This window comes from Spermophilus citellus (genome assembly GCF_964194105.1).
Source record: "Spermophilus citellus genome assembly, chromosome: 9".
In the NCBI taxonomy this organism is placed as follows: Eukaryota; Metazoa; Chordata; class Mammalia; order Rodentia; family Sciuridae; genus Spermophilus; species Spermophilus citellus.
In genome coordinates this window covers 27321719-27348653 of record NC_138191.1, presented here as the reverse complement: position 1 = coordinate 27348653, position 26935 = coordinate 27321719, and the positions used below count along the sequence as shown (strand labels likewise).

At 34.9% G+C, this 26935-nt stretch overlaps 1 protein-coding gene across 3 annotated transcripts in view; it reads left to right on the top strand.

Annotated features, from left to right (window-relative positions):
* The window catches only part of STXBP3 (syntaxin binding protein 3), a 75797-nt gene that overhangs the window by 4849 nt on the left and 44013 nt on the right, over positions 1–26935 (top strand). Inside the window, exons 2-8 of one of the 3 annotated variants that reach the window (XM_081307455.1) lie at positions 6303–6356; positions 17054–17103; positions 17645–17726; positions 19735–19776; positions 21944–22020; positions 25158–25236; positions 26541–26644. In XM_081307455.1, the coding sequence (XP_081163581.1) occupies positions 17648–17726; positions 19735–19776; positions 21944–22020; positions 25158–25236; positions 26541–26644 (381 nt within the window). In that variant the 5' untranslated portion in view covers positions 6303–6356; positions 17054–17103; positions 17645–17647. The remainder of the gene's footprint in view (positions 1–6302; positions 6357–17053; positions 17104–17644; positions 17727–19734; positions 19777–21943; positions 22021–25157; positions 25237–26540; positions 26645–26935) is intronic. The other 2 variants (XM_081307453.1, XM_081307454.1) reach the window with 2 other exon arrangements.

The following is a 26935-nucleotide window of genomic DNA, read 5'->3' as shown; positions in this document are numbered from 1 at the left end:
TAAATCTTAAAGTTTTCTGAAAATAAAGTCCACACAGAGAATTGTATTATTTTGTTGTTTGTTTGTTTGTTTTTATCAGTATGTAATTGTTTTTAGGATGGGGAACCAAAAAAAGGGAACAATTTTTTTTTGTTGTTGTTGTTTTGCTTTTTGTTTGGGTACCGAGGATCTAATTCAGGGACACTTACCATTGAGATATTTCCCCAGCCCTTTTTATTTTTATTTTTTTATTTTGAGACACAGGGTCTTATAAAGTTACTGAGGGACTTGTTGAGGCTGGCCTTGAATTTGTGATCCTTCTGTCTCAGCCTCCTGAGTTGTTGCTGTGCCACCATACTCTGCTGGAACAGTTTTTTTTTTTTTTTGACTGAGTACAGGGGGTATTTGTTGCAGGTGAAGGGGGATATAGACCTAAAGGTAGATTGGAGCCAATTAGGAAGGGTCCTGGATGAGCTGACATAATGGTATACACCTGTAATCCCAGTGACTCTGGAGGCTGAAAGAAGGATCTCAAATTTGAGACCAGCCTGGGCAACTTAGTGAAACCCTTTCTCAAAATAAAAAGGTATAGGGATGTAGCTCAAGGGTAGAGCAACCCAAGATTTAATCCCCAGTATTAAAAAAAAAAAAATCCTGATGCTTTGCTAAGTAGTTTATTCTCTAGGCTATGGGGAACCAATAAAAACGATCCCCCTGACCCCTGAAAAGCAGTCACCAGCATTTTGGGTACTCAATTAAATATTGTCAAAAGTTTTTTTTGTTTTTTTTTGTACCAGGAATTGAACTCAGGGGCACTCAACTACTGAACCACACCCCTATCCCTTTTTTGTATTTTATTTAGAGACAGGATCTCACTGGGTTGCTTAGTACCTCCCCGTTGCTGAGGCTGGCTTTGAACTCACGATCCTCCTGCCTCAGCCTCCCAAGCCGGTGGGATAACAGGCATGTGTCATTGCATCTGACCCTTTTCTTGTTCATTTTTGAAGGGCAATGACTCAAGATATATTATGGTGGTGAAGTACACTAATGCAAAAAGTACAGTGGATGTGCTGGGCGAAGTGGCGCACACCTGTGATCCTAGCAGCTGGGGAGGCTGAGACAGAAGGATCCAGTTAACAGCCACCCTCTGCAAAGGCGGGGCACTAAGCAACTCAGTGAGATCCTGTATCAAAAGGGCTGGGGGTGTGGCTCAGTGGTTGACAGTGCCCCTGAGTTCAATCCCTGGTACCAATAAAAAAAATCCAGTGGATGAAATTTTTGCTGGTGTAGCTTTCACCCAAATCAGTGTATACAATGTTTCCATGCACTGCATTACTCCTCCCAGTTCTAACCCCACTTTCTTCCCCAGCATAACCACTATTCTGATTAATATCATGCCCAACCCATTTTGTAATAGTGACTTTTGCCTTTATGCTGTTATGCTAAGAGAGAAACCCTCCAGATCCTTTATTATTATAAAGTACAGTTGGAATAAATAAAAATAAATATAGTACAGTTGGCCTTCTGAACTTACCGCTTCCACCTCCATGGATTCAACCAAATGCAGATCAAAAATATAAGAAATTCTATCATTTAGCATGTTTGTGCACACCTGTAATTCCAGCTATTCAAGATCCTGAGGCAGGGAGATCAAAAGTTCAAGGCCAGCCTTGGCAATTTAGTAAGACCCTGTCTTTAAAAAACAAACAAAAAGTAACTGTGGAATGAAATTGACCACACTGTGCTATGTACATATGTGAGTATGTCACAATGAATGCCACTTTTATGTATAACAATAACCAATTAAAAAAATAGAAGACCAATAGAGTAGAGCAAAGGGATCAGAGAAGGAAGGAGGGAAGGGAAGGAAGTAGTACTGGGAATTGAAATGGAGTAAAATATCTCATGTGCACTTATGAATATGTTAAAAGAAAATAGGCCAGGTGCAGTGTGCATGCCTGTTTTGCCAGTGACTTGGGAGGCTAAAACAGGATCTCAAATCCCAGCAATTTAGGGAGACCCTGTCTCAAAATATTAAAAGGGATAGGGATGTAACTTAGTGGTTAAAAGCACCTCTTTTTCTTTTTTTTTTTTAAATTTAGTATTTTTTAAAAATATTTATTTATTTATTTTTTAGTTTTCGGCGGACACAACATCTTTGTTTGTATGTGGTGCTGAGGATCGAACCTGGGCCGCACGCATGCCAGGCGAGCGCGCTACCGCTTGAGCCACATCCCCAGCCCCAAAAGCACCTCTTTTTCAATCTCCTATGTCAAATGTAAATAAATAAATAACATTTTTTAAATGGTTGTTTTACGAGAAAAAAAAGTAATGATACAGATATATGTTTAAGGATCCTTATTGCAGCACAGTGGCAAAATTGGAAACAGAATGACAATCTGTCATAGAGTAGATGAATAAATTCTGTATTAAGGAGTATTTTATAACTGTTAAAGGAGTTATTGTATGTTCATACTCTACATGGTTATCCAAGATGTAAGTTTAGTGAAATAAAGAAAGTGAGTTATGTTGATTCACTTTTTGTAATAATTTGGTTATTAAAACAAACTCAGAGGTTAGAGGGAAGGGGGCATTTATTTGAAAGAGAAATGGGGAATGGGAGGCAAAGAGACAACATAGTTATTGTATTGGTCTAGAATAGAAGGCTGAACTGTCACAAGGGAGGTAAGGAGAAGATGAATGAGGAAAGGAGAAATTTAAACAGTAGACTCAATAAGATATAATCTAAGGGAGAGTCATCCTAGACTACAATTCCAGTTTAGACTAGACAGTGTTGTTCCTGTTTATCGATGATGGGGGAAAAAAGAACAGGCTTGAAGGGAAAAAATAGTTTAGAATTAGAACATAGTGAATTTTCAGTGCAAGTCAAAGTGTCCAGTAGCAGTTGGAGATAAGTAAATATACATTTACAGAAAAGGGAGCTGAATAAAGAGATCAGGATTTAGGCTACAGCATATGGTGGGATTCATTTATTTAGGGAAGGTAGGGTAGATAAAAGAGAATGCAAGATAACTTTTCCAGGTCAATATTGAAATTATCTTCTGGTAGTGGTAATTTTTTCCCACTCATTTTCTTGATTATGATTTTCATATTTTCTGACTTTTTAATTTCTTTTAAAACTGTTATTCATAGATTATTTTCTATTTTCCAGGCAAATCAGTTTCTATTGTATTATTATCAGGTTTATTAACAATTTCTCTGTGATTTAAGATAGTTGTGCAAATATACTTTCAGCTTTGCTCATATTGTTATGTACTATAGTAGTTCTCTTATTTCTCCTTTCAGTGTTTTCGCTTCTTTGGCTTTAGAGTTTTTTTTTTTTAATAATTTTTTTTTGTAGTTGTAGATGGACAAAATACCTTTATTTCATTTTTTAATTTTTATGTGGTGCTGAGGATCGAACCCAGTGCCTCACGCATGCTGGGCAAGTGCTTTGCCACTGAGCTACAGCCCCAGCACTTTACAGTTTTAAATGTATTTCCTTTTGTACTTCAGAAAAACAAAATGAGCAAAGATAAGATAATTGGTATTGTTAGGTAATTATTTGGGTAGCATTTGGACTAGGGAAGATCAATATAGAGATTAGGTAGAAGCAGTTCATGGAGAATATTGAATAATAGATTTTTTTTTTTATTCTATAGGCAAGAGTGAACATTTGAGACTTGAGATATATAGTAATCTAAACAAGGAGTTGAGTTTCAGGAAGGTAATTGACAGTAGTGTGAAAAAATGAATTGGAAAGGTAAAGGGGTTGAAGGTGGAAAGCAGGAAATCTAGATAGGGGTCTGTTGCAGTAGTTCAGTGAGTGATAAGAATTAAGGTATATGGGGCTGGGGATGTGGCTCAAGCGGTAGCGCGCTCATCTGGCATGCGTGCGGCCCGGGTTCGAGCCTCAGCACCACATACAAAACAAAGATGTGTCCGCCGAGAACTAAGAAAAAATAAATAAATGTTAAAATTCTCTCTCTCTCTGTCCCCCTCTCTCTTTAAAAAAAAAAAAAAAAAAAAAGAATTAAGGTATTGCTGGTGCCAGTGGCAGTAAAACATAATGGTCAAATACCAGAAAGAAAAATCAGTACTGCCTAATTATTGATTGTGGGCGAAGGAGGAAATAGTCAAAGACTAAGAAAACAACAAACTTGTAGAAATGAAGTCTAGAGCAGTTTTTAGGAGGCATTAAACCTGCATTAAAGTGCTTAAACCTGTATTGTGTAATTGAATGAAGTCTAGGAGAGATGAACTATAAGATGATTGGAAACTGAAGGATTGATCTTATAATCTGATAGATGACTAACTTTGGTGATATTTATCTTTGAGGAAGAGTAGATAGAGTAGACAGAGCAAAGATAAAAGTGTTAAGAGAAACCGCTTGAGAAAACACTCTAAGACCGAATTAAAAAAAAAATGTTTATGTATATTTTTTAGTTGTAGATGAATCCCAGTATCTTTATTTATTTTTATGTGATGCTGAGGATCGAACCCAGGACCTCACACATACTAGACATGCACTCTACCACTGAGCCACAACCACAGCCCAGGTGAAATTAATTTTAATAATCAATATTTAGTTTAACTTGATGTATTCAAAGTGTTATAATTTAAACATGTAATTTAAAAATTCACAGAATATTTAATATTCCTTTCTTTTTCTTCAAAGTCCCCCACCCCCTTTTTTTTGTTTTGGGGTTCAAACCCAGAGCCTCATACATGCTAAGCATGTGCTCTGCTACTTCACTACACTCCAGCCCCCTCATATGTATTTTGTTTGCAGGACATCACAGTGCAGACTAGCCATACTCCAAGTGCTTAAGAGCCTCGTATGGCTAGTTTCCATTATCTAGAATGGTATAGGTATAAAATTTCAAATATTGTAGAGATGACTTCTATTCAGGGACCTCTTTTTAAAATAAAATCTATAATTATTAATATATATTATTTATTCAGGTTAATGGTATTCACTGTGATATTTCCATACATGCATACATTGTACATTGATCATGTCTACTTGCCTTCTACCCTCAAACCTCCTTATCCTGTACCCTTTCTAGTTTCAAAGTCGTCTTATTTTCTTCTATACCCCTAACTGTTACACTTTCCTATCTCCAATTACCACTATTCTGTTCCCTACTTTACCATATTGGCTTACTGTTTTCTGTTTTAGTTAGCTTTGCATCACTGTGACCAAATTACCCAACAAGACCAACTCAAGAAGAGGAAACGTTTATTTTGGCTCAAGGGTTTCAGAGGTTCAGTCCATGGTCAACTAACTCCAGCATTTTGGGCCTGAAGTGAGGCAGAACACTATGGCAGAAGGGCAGCACTGGAAGAAAGTTACTCATCTCATGGCAGCTGGGAAGTAGAGAGAGAGGAGAAGCCAAGGGGACAAGATGAAATCCCCAAAGGCACACCTCCAGTGATCCAGCTCTTCCAGCCAACACCTCATTTGCCTGTAGTTACAATGCAGTTAGTCCTTTCAAATTACTAATCCATCAAATAGATTAATCCAATGATTAGGTTATAGTTCTCATAATCATTTAATTTCTGATTTCCTGCATTAACATGGGAGCTTTTGGAGGGACACCTTATATCCAAACTGTAACAATTTCTGTAAATGAGTGAGAACTTGTGGTGTTTGTCTTTCTGTGTCTGGCTTATTTTACCCAACAAAATGTTCTCCAGTTCAATCCATGTTGCTACAAATAACAGAATTTCATTCTCTTTTATGACCAAGTGGTAAATATACTCATCCTGTGAGGGGCATTTAGGTTGATGCCATATTTTAGTTATTTGTAAATAATGTTGCAGGGAACATGGGTCCCAAGTATCTTTTTGGTATTAAGATTTCATTTTTTGGTATTAAGATCTGGGTATATACCCAGGAGCAGAATTGCTGAACCATATAATAGTTGTACTTTTAGTTTTTTTGAGAATCTCCATACTGTTTTCCATAATAGCTGTACTAATTTGTATTGCTACCAAGTGTGTAAATATTCACTTTTCCCAACATCCTCAGCATTCATTATTTCTTGTCTTTTTGATGATAGCCATTCTAACTGGAATGAGAGGACACCTTATTGTGATTTTTGATTTGCATTTTTCTGCTGAATAGTGAAGTTGAGCATTTTTATATATTTGTTGGATGTTTATGACTTCTTTTGAGAAGTGTCTGTTTAGTTTTTTAGCCCATTTTTTTATTTGGACTGTTTTTGGTGTTCATCTTTTTTAGTTTCTTACTGTGTTTTGGTTTTCAGTCCCTTATCAGGCATATCTTTTGCAAATATTATCTCCCTTTCTGTATGTAGGTTTTCACTTGATCTTGTCACTTCCTTTGATATGCAAAAGCTTCTTAATTTAAGGTAAGCCTGTCTTTTGTTGTTGCCTGTGATTCTAGGGTCCTATGTGAAAAAAATCATTGCCTATACCATTGTCTTGAAGTGATTCTGGTATGTTTTTATACAGTAATTTCATAGTTTTAGGTTTAAGATTTAGGATTTTGATACATATTTTTGTCGGTTTTTGTGTATGAAAATAGATATCAGAGAAAGATATCTATTTTCATTCTGCAGATGTCTATTCAGTTTTGCCAGCATTATTAATTGAAGAGACTGTCCTTTCTCTACTTTATGTTCTTAGTGTCTTTGTTAAAAACCAATCCGCTGTATGAGGGTGGATTGATTTCTGGCTTCTCTGTTTTGTTCCATTGGTCTACGTATCTGTTTTTTATACAGTACCATACTTTTTTTTAGTAACTAGAGCTTTGTAGTATATTTTGAAGTCTGGTGCTGTGATGCCTCCAGCCTTGTGTGATTTGTGTGTGTGTGTGTGTGTGTTTTCAGGATCTCTGGCTATTCTGGGTCTTTTGTGATTCCAAATGAATTTTAGGATTGGTTTTTCTATTTCTGTCAAGAAAGTCATTGGGATTTTGATGGGAATTAACATTGACTCTATTGATCACTTTGGATAGTGTGGTTATTTTAACAATATTGATTCTTCTGATTCATGAACATAGGCTATCTTCCCATTTTTTGTGTTTGTATCATCTTAATTTCTTTTATCAGTGTTTTCACTTCCTAAATTTGTAGTATTGTGAATGGGATTGCTTTCTTAATTTCTTTTTCTGTAAGTTCATTATTTGTGTATAGATATACTACTTTTTATGTTGGTTTTTTTATTCTGCTACTTCACTGAATTTATTTGTAAGTTCTAACAGTTTTCTGATGGAGTAATTTATGGTTTTCTATGTGTAGGATCATGTCATCCTCAAACATGGATAATTTATCTGCATTTCTTTCAAAAGATGCCATTTCTGTCTTTTGCCTAATTGCTGTTGCTAAGACTTCCAATATTATATATTAAATCAGAGTGGTGAAAGTGGAAAGCCCTTCCGTGTTCCTGATTTTAAAGGAATTGCTTTCAGGTTTTCCCCATTTGGCCATGGGTTTTCATATATAGCACTTATTATTTTGAGGATTGTTTTTTCTACACCTAATTTGTTGAGTTTTATCATGAAGGGATTTTTAAAAAAAATTTTTAAATTGTAGATGATCACAATACCTTTATTTATTTGTTTTTATGTGGATTGAACCCAGTGCCTGACATGTGCCAGGTAAGTGCTCTACCACTGAGTCACAACTCCAGGCCCTCATGAAGGGATGTTAATTCTTTTTGTTGTTGTTTGTTCATTTGGTTTTGGTGGTATTGAGAATTGAATCCAAAGGCACTCTACCACTGAGCTGCATCCCCAGCCCTTTCTATTTTTTGAGACAGGATCTCGCCAAGTTGTCTAGCTAGGCTGGCTTCAAACTTGTGACCCTCCTGTCTCAGCCTCCCAGGTCACAGGTTATAGGCATGTACCACCATGCCCAACTTGTTGAACCTTTTTAAATCCTTTTTATGCATCTATTGAAATGATCATAGGAGTTTTGTCATTCATTCTGTTGATGTGTTGTATCATGGTTTTTGATTTGTGTATGTTGAACTGTCCTTGCATGCCTGGGATGAATCCCACCTGATCATGATATATGATAATTTTGATATGTTATTGAATTTGGTTTGCTAGTTTTTGTTTGTTTGTTTTGTTGTTGTTGAGAATTTTTGTATCTGTACTCTTGGGAATATGGGTCTATAGTTTTCTTTTTTAAATTCTGTCTTTGTCTGGTTTTGCTATAATGCTTGCCTCATAAAAAGAGTATCTTCTATTTCAGTGTTTTGGAACAGTTTAGAAAGAATTGGTATTAATTCTTTCTTAAATGTTTTGTAGAATTCACTTGTAAAACTATCAGGTTACCCCTTCTCCAATCTGCTCTGTCATTAATTCCATTTTCATTTCTTAAGAGAAAGACAACAAGAAAATCTGCTAAGAATAAACAAAATGTCTTCAATTTGAGCTTATTTGAGGTATCGGGAAGGAAGCTAATTTAGAAAGGGAAGTGGCATAATATTTCAGTATCTGAGCTCTAACTGAGAAAATCCTTTGTTTATTTGCCTATAGGGTATTAGAAACTGGTGCTTTGGATTAAATTATAGTTAAATATTTCTGTTTTTTTTACTATAATTCTTCTCAGATAACATTATAATCCTCCTAGCAAGCAATATATAATTGTCTTAACTAATTTTTCTCAGCAGTTTCTCAGTCACAGTAAAGCCTTCCACTTCACAATTCTTAATAGTAATTAAACTTTTTATTTACAATACTTCTGACACCAAATATGATCCCCTGCCCTATATTAATTCTTTAACTTGTGAACACCAGTAGGGTATCCTGCTATTCAGTTTAATTCTGACTCTACCTAGTATTACTTAACTATGTCAGACTGTAGGTTTAAGGGTTCAGTCCCACAAGACTGCTCTCACTTCAGATACTGTTAGCAAATACTAGGTCCTCAGGTTATCTATGCTTCTTCCTGGATTGGGTACAAATCAGAGGTTCCCACAATCCCCCTTCCCTTTCAGGTTCAATAATTTGCTGGAGTGGCTCACAAAACTTTATAAAACACTTTACTTCCTATTATCAGTGTATTATAAAGGATACAAATAAAATAGAAATATATAAGGGTGAGATCCAGAAGGGTCTGGAGCGTAGTTGGGGTACACCACTGTTCTTGTATGTAGACAAACATTCAATTCAGAAGCTCTCCAAGGTCTTCCTTTATTTTTTTTTAATTTATTTTTTTATTGGTTGTTCACAACATTACAAAGCTCTTGACATATCATATTTCATACATTAGATTGAAGTGGGTTATGAACCCCCAATTTTACCCCAAATGCAGATTGCAGAATCACGTCGGTTACACATCCACAATTTTACATAATGCCCTATTAGTAATTGTTGTATTCTGCTACCTTTCCTATCCCCTACTATCCCCCCTCCCCTCCCCTCCCATCTTCTCTCTCTACCCCATCTACTGTAATTCATTTCTCTCCTTGTTTATTTTCCCATTCCCCTCACAACCTCTTATATGTAATTTTGTATAGCAATGAGGGTCTCCCTTCATTTCCATGCAATTTCCCTTTTCTCTCCCTTTCCCTCCCATCTCATGTCTCTGTTTAATGTTACTCTTTTCTTCCTACTCTTCCTCCCTGCTCTGTTCATAGTTGCTCTCATTATATCAAAGAAGACATTTGGTATTTGTTTTTTAGGGATTGGCTAGCTTCACTAAGCATAATCTGCTCTAGTGCCATCCATTTCCCTGCAAATTCTATGATTTTGTCATTTCTTATTGCTGCATAGTACTCCATTGTGTATAGATGCCACATTTTTTTTATCCATTCATCTATTGAAGGGCATCTGGGTTGGTTCTACAGTCTAGCTATTGTGAATTGTGCTGCTATGAACATCGATGTGGCAGTATCCCTGTAGCATGCTCTTTTAAGGTCTTCAGGGAATAGTCCGAGAAGGGCAATAGCAGGGTCAAATGGTGGTTCCATTCCCAGCTTTCCCAGGAATCTCCAAACTGCTTTCCAAATTGGCCGCACCAATTTGCAGTCCCACCAGCAATGTACAAGTGTACCCTTTTCTCCACATCCTCGCCAGCACTTGTTGTTGTTTGAGTTCATAGTGGCTGCCAATCTTACTGGAGTGAGATGGTATCTTAGGGTGGTTTTGATTTGCATTTCTCTGACTGCTAGAGATGGTGAGCATTTTTTCATGTACTTGTTGATTGATTGTATGTCCTCCTCTGAGCAGTGTCTGTTCAGGTCCTTGGCCCATTTGTTGATTGGGTTATTTGTTATCTTATTGTCTAATTTTTTGAGTTCTTTGTATACTCTGGATATTAGGGCTCTATCTGAAGTGTGAGGAGTAAAAATTTGTTCCCAGGATGTAGGCTCCCTATTTACCTCTCTTATTGTTTCTCTTGCTGAGAAAAAACTTTTCAGTTTAATTAAGTCCCATTTGTTGATTCTTGTTATTAACTCTTGTGCTATGGGTGTCCTATTAAGGAATTTGGAGCCCGACCCCACAATATGTAGATCGGAGCCAACTTTTTCTTCTATCAGATGCAGAGTCTCTGATTTGATATCAAGCTCCTTGATCCATTTTGAGTTAACTTTTGTGCATGGCGAGAGAAAGGGATTCAGTTTCATTTTGTTGCATATGGATTTCCAGTTTTCCCAACACCATTTGTTGAAGATGCTATCCTTCCTCCATTGCATGCTTTTAGCCCCTTTATCAAATATAAAATAGTTGTAACTTTGTGGATTAGTCTCTGTGTCCTCTATTCTATACCATTGGTCCACCCGCCTGTTTTGGTACCAGTACCATGCTGTTTTTGTCACTATTGCTCTGTAATATAGTTTGAAATCTGGTATCGCTATACCGCCTGATTCACACTTCCTGCTTAGAATTGCTTTTGCTATTCTGGGTCTTTTATTTTTCCATATGAATTTCATGATTGCTTTATCTATTTCTACAAGAAATGCCATTGGGATTTTGATTGGCATTGCATTAAACCTATAGAGAACTTTTGGTAATATCGCCATTTTGATGATGTTAGTTCTGCCTATCCATGAACAGGGTACATTTTTCCATCTTCTAAGATCTTCTTCTACTTCTCTCTTTAGGGTTCTGTAGTTTTCATTGTATAAATCTTTCACCTCTTTTGTTAGGTTGATTCCCAAGTATTTTATTTTTTTTGAGGATATTGTGAATGGAGTGTTTTTCCTCATTTCCGTTTCAGAAGTTTTGTCGCTGATATACAGAAATGCCTTTGATTTATGTGTGTTGATTTTATATCCTGCCACTTTGCTGAATTCATTTATTAGTTCTAGTAGTTTCTTTGTAGACCCTTTTGGGTCTTCTAGGTATAGAATCATGTCATCTGCAAATAGTGATAATTTAAGTTCTTCTTTTCCAATTTTTATGCCTTTAATTTCTTTTGTCTGTCTAATTGCTCTGGCCAGTGTTTCGAGAACTATATTGAATAGAAGTGGTGATAGAGGGCATCCCTGTCTTGTTCCGGATTTTAGAGGGAATGCCTTCAACTTGTGTCCATTCAGAATGATGCTAGCCTGAGGCTTAGCATAGATAGCTTTTACAATGTCAAGGTAAGTTCCTGTTATCCCTAGTTTTTCTAATGTTTTGAACATAAAGGGATGCTGTACTTTGTCGAATGCTTTCTTTGCATCTATCGAGATGATCATATGGTTCTTATCTTTAAGTCTATTGATGTGGTGAATAACATTTATTGATTTCCTTATGTTGAACCATCCTTGCATCCCAGGGATGAATCCTACTTGATCATGGTGCACAATTTTTTAATGTGTTTTTGTATTCGATTCGCCAGAATTTTATTGAGGATTTTTGCATCTAGGTTCATTAGAGATATTGGTCTGTAGTTTTCTTTCTTCGAGGTGTCTTTGTCTGGTTTTGGAATCAGGGTGATGTTGGCCTCATAGAATGAATTTGTAAGAGCTCCCTCTTTTTCTATTTCCTGAAATAACTTGAAAAGTATTGGTATTAATTCTTCTTTAAAGGTTTTGTAAAACTCCGCTGTATACCCATCCGGTCCTGGGCTTTTCTTGGTTGGTAGTCTTTTGATGGCTTCTTCAATTTCATCCATTGATATTGGTCTGTTCAAATTGTGTGTATCCTCCTGACTCAGTCTGGGCAAATCATATGACTTAAGAAATTTATCGATGTCTTCACTATCTTCTATTTTATTGGAATATAGGTTTTCAAAATAATTTGTAATTGTCTTCTGTATTTCTGTAGCATCTGTTGTGATATTGCCTTTTTCATCCCGTATGTTAGTAATTTGAGTTCTCTCTCTTCTTCTCTTCGTTAGCATGGCTAAAGGTCTGTCAATCTTATTTATTTTTTCGAAGAACCAACTTTTAGTTTTGTCAATTTTTTCAATAGTTTCTTTTGTTTCAATTTCATTGATTTCTGCTCTGATTTTAATTATTTCTTGCCTTCTACATTTGCTGTTGTTTTGCTCTTCCTTTTCTAGGGCTTTGAGATGAAGTGTGAGCTCATTTATTTGTTGGTTTTTTCTTTTTTGAGGAATGACCACCAGGCGATGAATTTTCCTCTTAAAACTGCTTTCATTGTGTCCCATAGATTCCGATATGTTGTGTCTGTATTTTCATTTATCTCTAAGAATTTTTTGATTTCCTCCTTTATGTCTTCTGTAACCCATTGATCATTCAGTAACATATTGTTCATTTTCCATGTGATGTAGGATTTTTCCTTCCTTCTTTTATCATTGATTTCCAGTTTCATTCCATTATGATCAGATAAAATGCATGGTATTATCTCCACCCCTTTATATTTACTGAGGGTTGCCCTATGGCATAATATATGGTCTATTTTTGAGAAGGATCCATGTGCTGCTGAGAAAAAAGTATATCCATTTGATGATGGTTGATATATTCTATATATGTCAGTTAAGTCTAGGTTATTGATTGTGATGTTGAGTTCTATAGTTTCTTTATTCAACTTTTGTTTGGAGGATCTGTCCAATGGTGAGAGAGGTGTGTTGAAGTCACCCATAATTATTGTGTTGTGGTCTATTTGATTCTTGAACTTGAGGAGAATTTGTTGTATGAATGTCGCAGCGCCATTATTTGGTGCATAAATATTGATAATTGTTATGTCTTGTTGGTGAATGGTTCCTTTTAACAGTATATAATGATCTTCTTTATCCCTTTTGATTAACTTTAGTCTTGAAGTCGATTTTATTCGATATGAGGATGGCCACCCCTGCTTGCTTACGAGGACCGTGTACGTGGTATATTTTTTCCCATCCTTTCACCTTCAGCCTGTGTATGTCTTTTCCAATCAGATGTGTCTCCTGGAGGCAGCATATTGTTGGATTTGTTTTTTTAATCCATGATACCAGCCTATGTTGCTTTATTGGAGAGTTTAAGCCATTAACATTCAGAGTTACTATTGATATATGGTTTGTACTTCCATCCATGTTTGATTGTTTATCCTTTTTTTAAAAAATTTAGTTTGTTTCTCCATGATTATCTTTCCCCTCGCCCTCTGTCTTTACTGAGGCACTTCCCACTGATGGTTTTGGTTATTGTTTTTCATTTCTTCCTCGTGTAGTGTTTTGCTCAAAATGCTTTGCAATGCTGGTTTTCTGGCTGCAAATTCTTTTAACTTTTGTTTATCATGAAAGATCTTTATTTCGTTGTCATACCTGAAGCTTAATTTTGCTGGATACAGAATTCTTGGTTGGCATCCATTATCTTTCAGTGTTTGAAATACATTGTTCCATGACCTTCTTGCTTTCAGTGTCTGTGATGAAAAATCCGTTGTTAACCTTATTGGTTTACCCCTGAATGTAATCTGTCTCCTTTCTCTTGTAGCTTTTAATGTTTTCTCTTTGTTCTGTATATTGGATATCTTCATAACAATGTGTCTTGGCGTTGGTCTACTGTGATTTTGTGTGCTCGGTGTCCTGTATGCATCTTCAATTTGTACATCTGTTTCCTTTTTTATTTCTGGAAAGTTTTCTGTAATTCTTTCATTCAGCAGGTTACTCATTCCCTTGGTTTGAATCTCTGTACCTTCTTCTTCTATCCCGATGACTCGTAAGTTTGGTTTTTTTATGTTATCCCATAACTCTTGGATGTTTTTCTCGTGATTTTTTACCAGCCTTTCTGAGTTGGCTAGACTCTTTTCAAGATGATATATTTTGTCTTCATTATCTGACGTTCTGGCTTCTACTTGCTCCACTCTGTTAGTGATACTCTCAATTGAGTTTTTAATTTGGTTTATCGTTTCCTTCATTTCTAGAATTATTGTTTGATTATTTTTTATAATCTCTATCTCCTGATAGAGATGCTTAACTTCTTCTTTTATCTGTTTATGTAATTCATTCTCAATGTGTTCTTTCGCTGCTTGAATTTGCTGTCTTGTATCCTCTTTAAGGTTCCATTCCATCTGTCTAAGGTGTTCCTTGAGTTCTTTATATGACCATTTTTCTGATGACTCTAGGTCCTCCTGAATATTTAGGCTGTCCTGCATTGTTTGTACTCCTTTTCTTCCTTTCTTTTTGAAGCTGCTCCTGTTACTTCTTGTTCTGTTTGACTGATGAATTACTGTTTACTCCTATAAATTTATTAGATGCTTGGGAGGAAAGGTATTAGAAGGGAAGGGAAGAAGTCACTAAAGAGAATGAGGGTAAGCAGGTAGAATTCAAGGGAGGGGGGATAAGATAATTGAAAAGAAATGAAAAGACAAAAGAAGAAAAAAATAGGAAATAAAAAAAGAAAAAAAAATTTTTAAATAATAAAAAAATTAAAATTAAAATTAGAAGAAAAAAATTTTTAAAAAATTGTAAAAAAAAATTTTAAAAAACAACAAGAAAGAAAAATGAAAATGAAAGAAAAACCCAAATCAAAAAAAAAAAAAAAGAGAAAAGAAAAAAAGAAAAAAAAAACTAATAAATGCAGTCTTAGAGTTTGATTAACTTCTCTTCCAGTAGGTGGCGCTGTGCCCACCAGGCCAAGTTTCTCCTGTCAATACGCGGGAACCAATCACTGTGCAGCAGCTCCTCCCAGACTGGGCGAGTCTCCAATCCTGAATGTCTAGGGCCTCCTCTTGTGACTAGTCACTTCCCACTTTTCCTCTAGCCAGGCCCCTCTCACGGGTGCCGCTCATCACAATACTGGCTACATGCCAGGTCTGCTGCTCCCGGGAGCCCTGTTTTCATGAACGACTGGGCACACTCTTCCAGTTTGCCATTCCCTCAGACCCTAAGTTTGTAGAGCTTGGGGCTGAGAATCCTCAGCGAATTTTACTTGCCCTCGGGTAGCCACTCCCCCGTAGCTGGTGCAAGAGACCTCAGCAGTCAGCCCTGGTGGGAGTGGTAGTTCTGCGCCGCGGATCCCGCGCCACCTCTGATTCCCTCGGGCTGGCTGTCGCACTCACGGGAGAGCTGGGAGGGGCCCTTAAGGTTTCCCCGATGTGTGGAGAGGGAAGGCTAGGGGATTACACACCTGTAGCCGCAGGTTTCAATGAAGTTATCTCCTCCGCCGCAGTCTGATGACGTCAGTTCTCTGCCATAGTGGTGTCTCTTGCAAATGGCGACAGTTCGTTTCCCTTTGCCGGCGACCAATGCAACGGGTGGGTCCTTACTGTCTCTCCCAAGCCCCGTTTCAAACCTGTGGCCACTACTTATGAAGGCTCGGTAGGCATTTACCACCGTAGGATGAGAAGGGCTGACCAGTTGTTTCAGCCGGATGGATTAGTGCTGAGTCACAGCTGTTTATCTGCGGGAAGCAGGCGAACGGGAGCTTGAATTCAGCCGATCCGGGCTCAGAGTGTGTTCTCCAAGGTCTTCCTTTAAATTTTTTTTTTTTTCCTAATGGAGATTTCCTTATGTAGGCCCAGTTGATTAAATCAAGTCATTGGTGATTTAATTCAATCTCCTGCCCCTCTCTCCTCCATGGAGGTCATGTCTTGGTCTTTTTTGTGACCAACCTGAGTCCCAAAGCTATCTAGGAGCCCTTTAGCCAAGAGTCATGTCATTAATATAGCATAGATACTCTTTCACTCAGTAGATTTCAAGCACTCTAGAAACTCTATGCCAGGAATTAGGAACAAAGACCTAATTTTTAAAAATTATACCATAGTAAGCCTTATTAGTTATATCCCATCCATTACAGGAGCTATTGTTTTTTAACATGGTATGAAGAACTTGATGGTAAATTTTCCAAAAGGATTAGCTTAAAACAGTTTTAAATTATGAAGTAGAAAAATTTAAATGAATTGTATAACTATCTCATTTATAAGAATTAGTGAAAGACAGAAGACTTACCATAATTTACATTTTAGTTATATTTTATGCATTAGGTACAATATTACTACAGTTTTCAAATTTAATTGAATATCAATAAAAACATTAAATATAGGAGATTGTCTTATTATAAAATAGAATTTGTATGTATTGCCTACATGTATTCTTTATTATGTAAGGGATTTTGTAAATCCATGAACTAGTTTATAAAATATTTAATTTTGAAAATTATTTAAAAGACCATATTAATATTTCTTGATAAATCAAGGCAAAGTTTTTATCCTAATTTAATTATATATGGGGAGGAAGAGAAGGGGAGGGAGGAAGGGATGCAAAGCATAATGTCAGGATGAAAAATGTTTATGCAGATTCAATTGTTGAATATAATTTATGAGTAAATTATTTTAGGATAAATTATAAATTAGGTTAGGATTGTCCTATGGATTTTTTTGTTTTCATCTTATTTACTTAAGATTTAAGTAGAACAGAAAAAACCAAATTAGATAAAATTTTCAGAAATATTTTCATGTATTTATATGTTTATATACTTAAAAATATTAGCCCTTTTTATAATTGTTATCTCAGTTTAAAAATATAGTTGAAATGTACTTATATGTTAGGTATTAAATATGTTGGATTTTTTACTTAGGGTACAACAAATATGTATGCTTTTAATGTAGTTTTTCTTATTTTCAAATTGGAATTTTCCAAGTCATTTTGGACCTCTTGAGTAGTTGCTGTTATTATTTTTACAAACTGTTGATTTAGATTCCTAAATAATCCCCCCCCCTTTTTTTAAACAGAGATAAAAGCAACAGTGTTTGATGACTGCAAGAAAGAAGGTGAATGGAAGGTAAAATTGTATACTTTGCTCTTATATTGAGGACTTCAGTATGTTGTACTTTAGGATACTTCTGTAAGGAAATAGGATCTGGACTTACACTGTTTGCCTTCAAATCCTAACTTCACATCTTAATGGTTGTTTCTGCCTCTTGTTTTCTTGTCTATAAAATAAGGATGGTAGTAACTCAAGTGCTACTTGTAAATATTAAGTGAACTAAGTGTCATTTTTCAGTAAGTGATGATTTGTGATTTGAAGAAAATCTTATGTTAAATATAAGACATTTAAAATGAACAAGCTCCTATATCAAAATAGAAATTTTTCTATTCCTGTGCTTATATATAATACTGTGTGTATGTCTAGTGATAAAATTAATTTTCAGATCATGCAAGTTAAAACATGAGTTGAGATCATTTTGCTAACTGTCCTGATATTTTAATTTTATGTTATAAATGATCTATAAATCTGAGTAGAGTTAAGGGCCAAAATTCTGTCTTTTGTGAATTTTTGGTGTTCAGATACTTATAATATATTAATTTGTATTTCTTTTAAGATAATGCTTTTAGATGAATTTACCACTAGGCTTTTGGCATCATGTTGCAAAATGACAGATCTTCTAGAAGAAAGTATAACTGGTAAGTGTTACAAATTTTTCTCATGAATGCTTTCTTACACTGATTGGGAAGGTCTGAAGTATTGGGAAATTTTAGTGCTGGGAGCCTGACACAGTGGGCATACCTGTAATTCCAGTAATTTCAGAGTCTGAGGCAGAGGATTACAAATATGAAACTAGCCTTGACAATTTAGTGAGTCCCTGTCTCAAAAGAAAATTTAAACAGGGGCCAGAAAGGGTTGGGGTTGTGGCTCAGTGGTAGAGCACTTGCCTAGCATGTTTGAAGCACTGGATTCAATTCTCAGCACCATGTATAAATAAATAAAATAAAGATCCATCAACAACTAAAAAAATATATATACATATATATGTGTATATGTATTAAAGGGGAAGTGCAATTGTAGCTCAATAGTAGAGCACCTCTGGATTTAAATTCCCAATACCACCAAAAAAAAAAAAAAGAAAAAAAAAAGACGAAAGAAAGAAATTTGAGTGCTAGGGATATAGCTCTGGTAGCTCATGTGCTTTGCATGTGTAAGTGAGGCCCTGGGTTCAATCCTCAGCACTATAAAAAAATTATTGTAATTTTATTTTTGAGGACATTATGTTTCATTATGACTCTACCAATAAATAACCTCTCTAAATTTTTACCTTGGAGGCATATAATTAAGTGCCCTGACCAAGACTTAAGTCAATTACTTTGTTGAGGTGGTTCTTTAATTTTTTTTCCTCTTACATATTTGGTAGTTTAGTTTATTGCTACACTAGGTTTACCTCAGTGGTTTTATTAATGTTTCTGGGGTTTTTGTTTTTAGTGTTTTGTTTTGTAGTGCTGGGTATTGAACCCAGAGCTTCTCATGTGCTAGGTAAGCACTCTACCACTGAGCGACACCTCCTGCCCTTGTCATTTATTTGTATTGTTTTTCAATGACTATTAAGATGTCATAAAATCAACCTTTGTACGTATTTTAAAATACATAATGTTGATTCGAAGTTTTGTTGTATTAATCTGTATTACCTTCTGGAGGAAGTACCAACATCTTATAACATTCATGATTATGTTATTTTTAACTCATTGTCCATTAACTCATTTATTTATAAGTTTGATCTTCATAATTCCCCTGTACAGAGAGAGATTAAATACCCCCATCTGCAATGAAGAAACAGACTCAAAGTCAAATACAGTTCTTTTATATTTTGCTCCTAAGTATATACCCAATATTTTCTAGAAAGCCTGTCCATAAAATATTTATGGGCTTTTTTGTTTGGTTTTTGGTTTGGTTTGGGGGCATTAGGGATTGAATCTATGGACACTCTACTGCTGAGCTACAATCCCAGCTCTTTTTTATTTTGAGTTAGGATCTTGCTAAATTGTCCAGACTGACCTCAAATTTGCAATCCTTCTGCCTTAGCCTCCAGAGTAGATGGGATTACAGGTATATGCCACCACATCCAGCTAATATTTGTGTGTTGATAGTCACATGTAAATTAATCTTTATCATTAATTATATTATATATTCAATTTATGATCTTTATGGAAAACGTTGTAAACTAGAAATTAGATTAAAGCTTTAATTTTTTAACTATTAATAAAGTAAATTATTGATTAAGGCTATGTAAGTTTTTCAAGTTCCCAGAGGATATTTTGGTCTGAAACTAGGATGAGCACCATTTTATAAATGTGTGAAAGCACAATGAAACTGTAGAGCACTATAAAGAGTTTTTAATTACCTTTTTCTGTAGACCATTGTTTTTTCTTACTGTGGCCTGGTCTTGTAGACCAACACATATATAGATCCCCTGGGTAAAAATATTAGTATTCCTTTTTTAAACTTATTTGACCACACCTTTTCTTTTCTTTTCCTTCCTTCCTTCCTTCCTTCCTTCCTTCCTTCCTTCCTTTCCTTTCCTTCCTTCCTTCCTTCCTTCTCTCTCCTCCCTCCCTCCCTCCCTCCCTCCCTCCCTCCTTTTCTCCTCCTCCTCCTCCTCCTCCTCCTCCTTCTCCTCCTCCTCCTCGGACTATATTATAGAGCACAGTGCTATGGAATGTTCTCAATATCTTCCAGAGTCATGTAGGTTTGCTCTGGTTTAATCACAGTCATTATCTATTAGTTTAAACTTATGGTCCTTTCAAATTTTATATTAGCCCTTCTAAGAACCTTTATATGAGACTTGGCATTGGCATATTCACTGGTCAGACTTTATTTTGTCATGCAGGTCATTTTGAAAATGTTCAGTAGTGTCTTGTTATTTATCTGTTTATTTATTTATTTATGGTACAGGGGATTGAACTCTAGGACACTCAACCACTGAGCCACATTCCCAGCCCTATTTTGTATTTTATTTAGAGACAGAGTCCTACTGAGTTTTTAGCACCTTGCTTTTGCCAAGGCTGGGTTTGAACTCAGAATCCTCCTGCCTCAGCCTCCCAAGCAGCTGGGATTACAGGCATGTGCCACTGTGCCCAGCATGGGTCTTGTTATTCTTTAAAAATCAATGAGGGAAGAGGCTCAGGTTGTGGCTCAGTGGTAGAGCGCTTGCCTAGCATGCGTGAGGCACTGGGTTTGATCCCCAGCACCACATAAAAAACAAATAAAAACCTTAAAAAGTAGATTTGGAATTAGACTTTGTCATTATTGAAGACCTTTCTTTTTTTTTTTAATATTTTTTAGTTGCAGTTGGATACAATATCTTTATTTTTTATTTATTTTTATGTGGTACTGAGGATCGAACCCAGGGCCTCACACGTGCCAGGCAAGCTCTGTACCACTGAGCCACAACCCCAGCCCCCCTGAAGACCTTTCTTTATCATTTAATAGATATACACTTTCAGTGAATTGGAGAAGTAATACTTTTCTGCTCTTGTTAAACAGATATTTCATTTTTTACAGGGTTGTACCTGTACATTATTCACCAAATTATAATAGTATGTACAGCACAGGATGATTGTTAGATACTTCATTTTGAGTATTAACCACTAGAAGTAAATTTACATTGAATCTTAATCATTTTGGGGAAACTGTGGGGATGGAACCCAGAACCTCAGGCATGCTAATAATTAGTATGTGCTCAACTAGCAAAATTCACCCCAACCCTCCTGAACCTTAATCTTTTAAAAGTAAAAATCATGGTTGTTGGAATTGTATAAAAATTACAATTTCCTACCTAAAGTATTTGAAATTTTCTTTGGAAATTTTATTTGATATCTAATAACAAACTGTACATTAGTAATATTAATTTAAGAATGAAAAAATGAAATCACCATATTTAAGAGAGAAGTCCAGGGTGTGTAGGGTTGTAGCTCAGTGGTAAAGCACTTGTCTAGCATGCACAAAACCCCAAATTCAATCTCCACTACTGGGGGAAAATAAAGTCCAACAGTAGCCTTCATTGCATGTCACATATGTTGATTCTTAATAGTCCTTTGCCAATACAAGTCTTGAAATATGGTTCTTTTGATTTGTAGGATACTTTTAGTTTTTTTTTTAAGAGCTTTAAGTAATTTGACAATTAGAATTTGTTACATTCACTTTGTTTTATTGTTGAAAAAATATAAATGTTGGTATGTGGTTTTAAAAGATTAGTGTCCTCAATTTTAAAATACTCTTTCAAAATAAACAGGTATGGTGCCCCATGCCTATTATTCTAGCTACTCCAGAGGCTGAGGCAGGAGGATCAAAAGTTTGAGGACAGTCTGAGCAACTTAGCAAGATCCTGTCTTAAAATAAAAAATGGAAAGTTAGAAAGGCATGGGGTTGTAGTTTGTAGTTCATGATAAGAGCACCATTGAATTTAATCCCCAATACTGAGGGAAAGTACTCATAGTGTGGTTATAAGGTTTCATAAATAATATATGTAAAGTCTTTAGTGTAGTATAACTGGTATCATATTTGCTATTATAATAGAATATTTTTAAAGAAATATATTTTTAATTTTTAATGCATTTTCTTTTTTTTTCATGGCATATTCTTTGCTTATGCTGGTAAACCTACCTATGAAATCACTGTTTTATCTTTTTTTCTCACAATGAGAAAGCAGTGCAGCCTATGATTTAGACTCAGGGAAGACACACTTTTATGATTTTTTAAATTTATCAAATGAAAAAAAACGTAAACCAAGTGTGTATAAATGTGTTTCTCTATTATTATAAATGGAAAGTACAGTAAAATTTATTTAAAATTTGTTTCAAATGCATAAATATTTGCTTGTATAAAGTGACCTTTTTGTTATTGTTGTTAGTTGTGGAGAATATTTATAAGAATCGTGAACCTGTCAGACAAATGAAAGCTCTTTATTTTATCACACCAACATCAAAAGTGAGTATATTGTCTTTAAAAAGTGGATTCCTGGGCCCTGGGTATATCTCAATGGAAGAGTGAGTTCTTAATATGTATAAGGTACTGGGTTCAATCCCCAGCACAAAAAATGTAAAATGAAAAGTATATTCTTTAGTATATAAAATAAAAAAGTATATTTTTCAGTATTGTCATGATTTGCTATTAGAAAATTAAAAGTAATGAAATACTCCTCTTCGGAAAAATATTTCCGTAAATTATTTTGTTTAGTAACCTTCTGTTAGAAGGTTGTTTTATTTGTTCTTTTCCCAATGGAAACAAAAATGAAAGCTTTCATTCATATATATATATGTATATGTGTATATATATATATATATATATATATATATAAGCAAAATTTAATTGTATAAAGTGGTAGAGTTTCTTTGCATAATTTGTTGTTCATGCAGTTTTTATTGATCCATAATTTTGAGGAAAATGGAAATATAGGTAAAAGAAATAGATCTTGGATTAATCCTTTATTTATCATTGTGACTTTCCTGTACTGTATGTATGTGTATATGTGCATATGGATATGTCTGTGTGTTTTTGTATTTTATTTCAAAAGAACTTTTTCCATTTACAGTCTGACTATATGATTTAACTCATACTTTAAGCCAAACTTAGAGCCAAATAAAGTTCCTTCCTTTATTCGGAAAGTATCTGAGAATGTATTTTCTAACACCTCCTCTTACTCATTTATACCTAGAATATTCATCATTTGGTGATCCCAATTTCATTTCACTTCTAACTCTAGCAGATGATAGGGAGAAAAATCAGATAATCAATATATAGCCTCTACATATTACTACTGGTACAAAAGGGGTTTTAATGGCAGTTTATAATTTATCCATGATATAATTCCACAGAAGAAAATTCATGATTAGAGAAAAATGCAAGTTAAAAACCACTGTTGTTTCTGGTGTACTGGTACACACACACCTGTAATCTCAGCTACTTTTAGAAGGTTGAGGCAGGAGAATTTCATGTTTGAGGCCAGCATGGGCAACTTAGCCAGAGACCATATCTCAAAATAAAATTAAAAGACGCTGGGAATGTAGCTCAGTGCGAGGCTCTGGGTTTAATCAATCCCCAGTACTACAAAAAGCAAACACATTCTTTATGTAGCAAATCAGTCAGTCAGTCAGTCAATCCATCCATCCATCCATCCATCCATCCATTCATCCATCCATCCATTCATTCATTCATTCATACACACACAGTATACATATAGACAATATCTGTGTACATATGTATGTTACATTTTAGCTATTTTATATGTTAGTAATGAAGCAGAAACTGCCATATACTGTTAGTGGAAATACAGATTGAGATAACCTTTTTCAAAAACAATTTGCCATTCTTTCTTAAGAATCTTATAAGGATGCTCTATATTTTAGAATTAATAGTAAGAAAATAATCATATAAATGGTCAAATAAAGTTCCTATGAATAAATAAGACCAGGTAAATTACTAGAATTAATAAAACATAGAATGAGTAATTATTAAAAATGAGGTTTGTGGGAATTTTTCATGATCTAGGAATTCACTTTTAATATTAAATGATAAAATCAGGATATAAGATTGTATATTCAATAAAGGATTAAAGGATTCAGAGAAGATGGTGCTTGGATGTGCCTCCCCTCCCTACCTCAGCCAACTGAAGTTTCTCCTCTTGTCCTGAAACAAATGCCTGCTGGGTTCTATAGGCCTCTGTGTATGTGAGGCATTGGGGTTCTTGGGAGCTCTGGTAAAGAAACATAGTATGAGACTTGCATCCTCATGAACTGGGAGTACTTGGAGACCAACACAAGAGTTCCCAGACAAGGATCCTAATGTGACAGATTTCAGAAAGAGTTTGCTAAGAGATCTGTAAACTCCAGGGGAAAAGTCAATTACATGTCTCAGAAAATCCCTAGTGGTCTATATACTTTGCTTTGGTGGTTTTGCTGTGGGATGAGAAACCTCTTTGTCTTCCTTCTGTTGTGGAACTGTCTCTATTTAGAATTTTTCAACAACTAAGTCTAAACCACAACCGAGTTGACAAAAGAAAAGTTGGCAACTAAGTTGTCTAGATACCAAAGAGAGGAAGTTCAGTGAAATGAAGAAAACACACAGCCAGCAAAATCTAGCTGCTTGAAGAGAATGCTAATCTAAACAGAAAAAGTAGTCTACATAAAGAGAGTCTAGTATAGCGCCTTAAATAGTTTCTAAAGCTCAGAGTGTGATTTCTTTAAATTTAAAAAAAATTTTTTTTAGTTGTAATTGGACACCATGACTTTATTTTATTTATTTTTCTGTGTGCTGCTGAGAATCAAACCCAGTGCCTCACACATGCTAGGCAAGTGCTCTATCACTGAGCCACACCCCAGCTCCTTAGAATGTGTCTTCTTAAACAGTCCATTGCACTTTTGAAATATGGATTAATAAGCTGTAAGATCAAAATGGAATGTCTTTAAGAGAAAAAAAGCCGGGGAGATCATGAGGAAAAGATAAAGATCCATGTGATCTAACAGAAGTACATTTTTGGGATCTTCAGAAGTAGAAAAAGGAACAGAGAGATAATAAATTCATCCAGATGATTTTCTTTTTTAAAATGACTACATACTACCAACCACATAACAACTGCCTATATTACCTGCTATTCCTCCTCAAAGTCATCTAACAAGCTCTGAGCTTTTATTTTAATCACATGACAATTTTAGCTCCTACCTCACCATCATGCTCTTTAATACTTCTGTCATAAGTCTTGGTGGTTTCATTATCCATGTAGATAATACTTCTAGTACCTTGGCTTTTCATTTCCTTGGTCTGTTATCTTTCAATAATATTGTCTCCTGTGTTGCTTCAAGCTTAGTTCCTAGACTTCTACATTGCCAATAAAAGCACCTTGTTCATGCATATTACCTTACTCTTTGTTGCCTATTTAGCTGTCATTGGCTAGAGAACTTCGCATCTGTAAAAATCAGTTTATATATTAAACTTTTAGCCAATAAAGTTTTATTTTATCATTGAAATAATTTTAGTTATTTCAAAAGCTAGCATACTTTTTTTAAAAAAAGCTAGCATATTTAAATTAATATTAATAAAATGTGTATTAACATCTAACCTATTTTAAGTCTGTAGATTGTTTCTTACGAGATTTTTCAAGTAAATCAGAGAACAAATACAAAGCAGCATATTTATACTTCACTGACTGTAAGTATCTTTTTAGAAGTTATTACTTCATTGTTTAAGATCCTGTTAATTTTAAAGTGTCTGCTTTTTATACTGTTTAGGTACTAGTGATTTTTTTTTTATCATTAATCAGTTTCAATTGAAGATTTGATTACACTATAAAAAATAAGAACCTTTGGGAAAAACAGCCATCCATTTCTCCCAGTAAGAGAGAAAGTCTGTTACATTTATGTTCAAACAAAGGAAGCTAAAGTATTATAAGAAGTTCAAAGACACATTTCCGTTTTATGTTATGTTATATAACTATATTTTCAAAATAAAAATACCATGTATTCAGTTAAGTCTTGGTCTCTACTATTAGAGATTCCTTACTTTAAGGAGCATATAATTTTCCTTGCCCAGTAGTAGTTTTTTTTTTTAAGGTCATATCATAAATATTTGTTATTTAAGTAACTTTATTATACAGAACTTCATGATATGGAATTGATAAAATTTAATGAATGTGAACCTTCTTCTAACTTACAGAATCCATCTTTCTTCTCCTCCCTCCTTTCCCCATCCTTGTTGATGCAGATCTAACCCAGGGCCTTATACATGCTAGGCATTGTTCTACCACTGAGCTCTATCCTTAGCCTAAACTTAAGAATCTTGAGACTGAAACATATATTAAAAGGCATTAGGAAGCCAGGCATGGTGGCACATACCTGTAATCCCAGCTACTCAGGAGGCTGAGGCAGTGGGATCATAAGTTCAAGGCCAGCCTGGGCATTATAGTAAGACCCCCATCTTAAAAAAGACATTAAGAGCCAATGATTTTTATCTCTTATCAATCTTAACAGTTTATTATTGATATTGCATCCTAGATCTAATGGTGAAATTATGGCCTCTAAGTTTTAGAACTGACTAGTTAGAATCTTAGAATTTCTGGACATTAGAAAAGTTTCTTTAATTCAAGGAATAATTAACAGTTTGTGTGGCATTGTATTTCACTTACTGGCCAACCTGGAAAAGTAAAATTATAAGCAGTTCTGAAAATGCCAATTTTATTAAGTCATGAGTTTAGATGTAATTTTCCTTTCTAACAATTTTAGTTTGCTCTGTTAACAGATCTCTAGTAGAGATTATGGTGAGTGTGAATGGGAGAAAATGGAGTTTCTTTTATAGTTCTTTTGACTTGAATATACTTGTCTATAAAGAACACTTACAGTAAATTACTTTGTGAAAGCCATTAATTATAGATAAAAATATTCTTAAATGTTGGGATGATTTATTCAAAAATAATAAAGTTAGATGGAATTATGTGCTTTAATTTTTTTTCTTCTCAGTTTGCCCTGATAGTCTCTTTAATAAAATTAAGACATCTTGTCCCCCCAAGTCAATAAGAAGATGTAAAGAAATAAATATTTCCTTCATTCCACATGAATCTCAGGTACTTTCTCTTTTTTTTTTAAGTTCATAATGGATTATAAATTTGATTTTATGAGTTTAATAATAAAGCATATTCTAAAGATGTTTTTATTTATTATTTGTGAATTTTGTGCCTAATCCATAAATAAGGACTCCCCTTGATAAAGGGAAAAAAAACATGAGCAAAAAATTGGAATATGACATTAATAATGAACAAAGGAGACTTAAGTTTCATATCTGCCACAAAGTCAAATTACAGCCTTTCTGGATTATGAAATCAAGAGATTTCTAAGCATAAATTTTTGTTAGATAA